The sequence below is a fragment of the Musca vetustissima genome, unplaced genomic scaffold (assembly GCF_032173495.1).
Source record: "Musca vetustissima isolate MV318-11 ecotype Yass unplaced genomic scaffold, APGP_CSIRO_Mvet_v1 utg116224, whole genome shotgun sequence".
Taxonomy (NCBI): Eukaryota; Metazoa; Arthropoda; class Insecta; order Diptera; family Muscidae; genus Musca; species Musca vetustissima.
Window position 1 is genome coordinate 1,820 of NW_026880193.1, and position 5,096 is coordinate 6,915.

The 5,096-nt window shown below is 33.3% G+C and overlaps 2 protein-coding genes across 2 annotated transcripts; one reads left to right on the forward strand and one right to left on the reverse strand.

The window, feature by feature from the left end:
- The first annotated feature begins 817 nt into the window (after window positions 1-817).
- LOC133325633 (cuticle protein 19-like) lies at window positions 818-1,218 on the forward strand. Its single transcript, XM_061534355.1, has 2 exons — window positions 818-965; window positions 1,028-1,218. The coding sequence occupies exons 1-2, from the start codon at window positions 818-820 to the stop codon at window positions 1,216-1,218; spliced, it is 339 nt and encodes a 112-aa protein (XP_061390339.1).
- Window positions 1,219-3,708: 2,490 nt separating this feature from the next.
- LOC133325632 (histidine-rich protein PFHRP-II-like) lies at window positions 3,709-4,330 on the reverse strand. Its single transcript, XM_061534354.1, has 2 exons — window positions 4,138-4,330; window positions 3,709-4,076 (listed from the first exon to the last, which is right to left on the reverse strand). Exons 1-2 carry the CDS (start codon window positions 4,328-4,330, stop codon window positions 3,709-3,711), a joined length of 561 nt encoding a protein of 186 aa, XP_061390338.1.
- Window positions 4,331-5,096: the final 766 nt, after the last annotated feature.

Here is a 5,096-nt window from a genome sequence, read left to right on the forward strand (position 1 = left end):
TATATTGGGGTAATTTTCCAAATAAGATTGAAAAATTTTGCCACAACCTATTTTAATACTCAAATATTTTCTTTGTAAAGAAAATACTTCTGCCCAGAAAGTGTTCAAAGTTGATAAATATTTGTAAATAAATACAATGATCCTGTTTGCTATGTTAAGTTTTTTAGACTAGTTTTCAAATTTGGTATTTTCTTTAATTTGGTATTTTAATTTTCTTAGAGTATAAACATCCTACTAGCAGACAATATACTAGGACATCGTATCCCTGTAAAGGTGGAGGATATAAAAAGTTTGCAGGGAATTTAACCGCGTTTTTACTTGTTTGTGGGAATTTGGGACCAACCTCAGAATAATTTTTTTTAGAATACAGCTGACGGATTTTTTTTTTAAATATTTTAAATTTTCCGGACAGGATTGCCTTGCCGTCAGTTTTAGATGTTTTTCTTTAAGTCATTATCTATTTCACTTTATCGCCAATTATACAGAATTTTACAGCTCATTTTTATTAAACAGAATTATATGCAAAATTTCATAAAAACAAAACTAAAAAATTATACTATTGACAAGCACATGACGGTACCAACTAGCGAATTTTGAGTATTTGTTAGATTTTATTAACAATTGAAGGCAATATTAGCAATAAACAGTGTTATATGATATTTAGTTTGGTTTTGTATAAATAACCATGGAACGAATGCAAAATTCACATCAGTTCATTCACAATATTTGTACAAAGCGCATCATCCTCAACTTCGACAAGTAACAAATCATGAAATTCCTTGTTTTGTCTGTATTTTTTGCCATTTGTACTGTTGTCATGGCTCATGATTACGGACACGAACACAAGGAAGTTGAGCATGATTATTATGCCCATCCCAAATATGAATTCAAATATGGCGTTAAGGATTTGAAAACTGAAGATATTAAAGAACAATGGGAACACAGAGATGGTGATAAAGTTTATGGTAAGAATATTTTGAAAAATTATGTTTTTTCAAATGTTTATAACACTATTGTAATTTTTTAGGTGGTTATCTCCTGAAGGAAGCTGATGGCACCACACGTGTAGTGAATTACCACGCTGATGACCACACTGGTTTCCATGCTGATGTCAAAACTATTGGCGAAGCTAAACATCCTGAATCCCATCATCACGAGAGTCATGGACATTACGGTCATGCTGAAAGCTTTGTTAAAATTGAAAAGCACTTAGAATAAAATTTAATAATATTTAATATTAAAATTAATAAAATTAAATAATATATAACAAATAAAAAGTTGTTAAGACAGACTTTTATAACCTCCATGGGCATTCAAAATACCTAAAACCAATCGTTTCTCTTTGGAGAAACTGAAATAAAAATCTAGAGACACTTACATTGGAGGGAAGTTAGCTAAACATCGAGAACCCAAAACACCAAATTAAAGCCACTTCCTATGAAACACTTGCCTAACTATATCAAACATTTTTAGTAGGAATGTTCGCTTTACATTGAGAATTACCACTTACAACCACTTCGGTTGAAAAACGTGCCCAACATTCCCAAAATACCGAATATTATGGGCTAGACCAAAACGTTGACCGATATACCCTATATACAATACCAAACATCGTGGAAGTTCCAGCAATATCTGGACAAAATTTCGGACCTCTGATTTCAACAAACGGACAAGGCTAAATCGACATAGAAGTTTATTCTGATCGAAAAAAATTATATTTTATGGGGTCTTCAATGGTTGTTTGGAGGTGCAAACGGAATTAAAAATTTAATAAATTATGATTAATTGGACGAAACGTGTAACAGGCGTTGTTACTTCTTTTCCTAATTTTGTGAGGCCTTTAATACGTTACTCACCAATGGAGTAACCGATAATTTTCTCTCAAACGTATATTAATTTCAACGATGGGCCCTAAGAAGACATCTAGCTCTTCTATGGGAAGAAGAAGACCTCCAACTCTTCTATAGGAAGAAGAAGACCTCCAACTCTTCTATAGGAAGAAAAAGACCTCCAGCTCTTCTACAGGAAGAAGACCTCCAGCTCTTCTATAGGAAGAAGAAGAACTCCAGCTCTGCTATGGGAAGAAGAAGACTATCACATCTTCTATGGGAAGGAAGAAGACCTCCAGCTCTTCTATAGGAAGAAAAAGACTTCCAGCTCTTCTACAGGAAGAAGACCTCTTCTGTAGGAATAAGAAGACCTCCAGCTGTAGGACGAAGAAGACCTTCAGCTATTGTGTAGGAAAAAGAAGACCTGCAGCTCGTTTACAGGAAGAATACATCCAGCTCTTCTATGGAAAAAAAAGACCTCCATCTCTTCTATCGATAGAAGAAGAAGAAGTCCTTCTATGGGAAGAAGAACACCTCCCGTTCCGAGTTAAAAATTTCAATAGTATAAATTTCATTTTTATTTCCGATGTCGATGTATGAGTCGAAATACATTCATCTAGTCAAATTGTACTAATCAGCTGGTACATGCTCCTAATCAGCATCTGACCACCGGTCTTATTATTTTTTAGCCGATTTATTGACATTCTGACCTCTTCTTGGCTAGGTGGTATACACTCTATACCGTCATCTCTTATTTGTTTTGGTATGTTTACTACACCGCCACTATTTGATATCAGAAGCTTTGCAAAATGCTCCTTTCAGATCCTCAACACATACACCAAAGCTTTCAGTTTGGTGTTTTACTCGTTGGACTTCATTCTGACACCAGTACATCTCGATTTGCTCACGCTCAAGTTTTTCTTGTCCTTTCTTCTTTTTTGAAAATACATTTCTCCTACCTTCTTTTATACCGATAATTCTCTGTGGCATTACGAATATATATGGAAGCTATATCCAAATCTGAACCAATATCAACAAAATTTGACACACGTTAAGATATACTTTGTTAAGTACGTTGTGCTAAATGATATATCAATGGGCCTTACTTTGGGTCTTTGGTGAACCATTTACTTAAAATCAGGAACTGTATCTAAATTTGAAACGATTTTTCTTTTTCCCAATAGCGTTCGTCCTTAGGCCAAATAAATGAGATGTGCCAAATTTCATCCAATTTGGATCATAAATGCGACCTGTACTTTATTTTCAATTTAACATTGACGGACGGACATGTATAAATAGACTCAGAATGTTATTCTATGTATATTCTCAAAAGGAACGTCTATCTCGTTTACAAACATATACACAAAGATATAATATCCTGTAACAAAGAGTGATGAAGGTTAAACATCTACAGAATATCCTGTGAACATTATGCCTTGGCATGGACTTGACTGGATCATTCAAGACTATTTTGTTTATACATCCAATAGAACACCCATAAAATATGAATAATAAAACCAAATATTGAGAGACTTAAAGCACATGGAATACATAGAAATTCTAGGATGAATAATCTCAAACATGCGTTGACTGGTTCATGTGTATGTTCAATTGTTGGAAAGGTGGTGAGGTGAGTTCACCAATTATTCTAGATTTATCAGATAAACACAGGCGACAAATTTGTTCCAGCTATTTATCAATCAGGCCTCGTATTTTCAATATTCACGTGGATTTGATTCTCATTAATTTAATTAACTTTAGTTAATGAAAGAATTTAGTTTTTTTTTATTTATTAACAATTATATATTACACAACAATTTAATTTTAATTTAAATCTAAATTTCTAATCAAGAAATTTTTCTTTTCCATCATCATCAAATTAGTGCTTCTCAATATGAGCATAGCTGGTGGCATGACCATAATGACTATCAGCTTGTTTGCTATGATCGAAGTAATGTAAATTATGATGATTAACATGTTCAGCGGAAGCCACTTCATGAGCAAGATGACCTTCGACAGTGTAGTGAGCTTCGTCAGCAACATGATGGACAACTTCGGCAGCATGACCCAGCTCAGCATGATGGACATGGACAATTTCATGTTTATGTTCGTGACTTTCATGTTTCTGAGTTTCAGGATGTTTAGCTTCACCAATTGTATTGACATCAGCATGGAAACCGCTGTGATCGTCGGCATGATAGTTAACCACACGAGTGGTGCCATCAGCTTCTTTCAAAAGGTAGCCACCTAATAAACAAACAAGAAAATTTAAATTTCGAAATTATAACATTATCACAATAATAATTACCATGAACCTTATCGCCATCTCGATGTTCCCATTGCTCCTTAATATCCTCGGTTTTCAAATCCTTAACACCATATTTAAATTCATATTTAGGATGGGCATAATACTCATGTTTATCTTCCTTGTGATCGTGGTATTCATGAGCCATGCTCAAGGCACAGATGGCAACAAATACAGCCAAAATAATGAATTTCATGTTTATGTTTGGAAATGAAGGAGCTGTTGGTACTACACACAGAGGTTGAATTTGAGTGATGATGTTTTCAAATCCGCAAACCTTAAATATTTATATGAAACAGAGATTTGTTTTAATTTACACTTGTACTGTAGTTTTAACTTTAATGTGTCTTTTTTATAACCACAAATATTTAGGTTTATTAACAAAATTGTTAGTTTTTCGTGTTAACATACAGTTATATGGCTGTCATCATAGTGCGCGAATTTTGTAATTTAAATTAAAGTTCAACATCAACTATCAACAAATAAAATCGTAAAAAAAGTTGTGATACAATTGTATATTTGCAAATGTGATATCCACACTTATGTACAAAGATTACTTTTTATGTTAAACGAAGTAATCTTTTTTCTTTATGATAAATTGTCTTAGGTCAGAAATTAGTAAAATGAACAATCTGAAACATATATAGCTAAAATCTTGAAGTTTTATATGAAATACAGGTTGGGAAGTGGTGTTAATGTATGGAAATCGTACTTAAGTTTATAAAAATTACTAAATGGTACTAAAGAGATGGAATCCTGAAAATAGAAATTAGGACTTCCATTGGAGTACAGGATTGAAGTAGATTTAAAAAATCGTACTTGTGTGTACGAAATGTACTAAATGGTACTAAATTTGGTGGAAGTTGGATTTCGGTTCACAGATAGAGCTGGAGTCTTGAAATTGGGAATTAAAATGTCTGTTGCAGTGTAGAATTGAGGTAGTTTTGGAAATTCGTATTTAT

Bases quoted from the DNA above. Each gene is read 5' to 3' on its own strand.
- LOC133325633 (XM_061534355.1), top strand. From the start codon at position 818: ATGGCTCATGATTACGGACACGAACACAAGGAAGTTGAGCATGATTAT. The intron at 966-1,027 runs GTAAGAATATTT...GTAATTTTTTAG, and splicing joins AGATGGTGATAAAGTTTATG to GTGGTTATCTCCTGAAGGAA.
- LOC133325632 (XM_061534354.1), bottom strand. From the start codon at position 4,330: ATGAAATTCATTATTTTGGCTGTATTTGTTGCCATCTGTGCCTTGAGC. The intron at 4,077-4,137 runs GTAATTATTATT...TTTGTTTATTAG, and splicing joins AGATGGCGATAAGGTTCATG to GTGGCTACCTTTTGAAAGAA.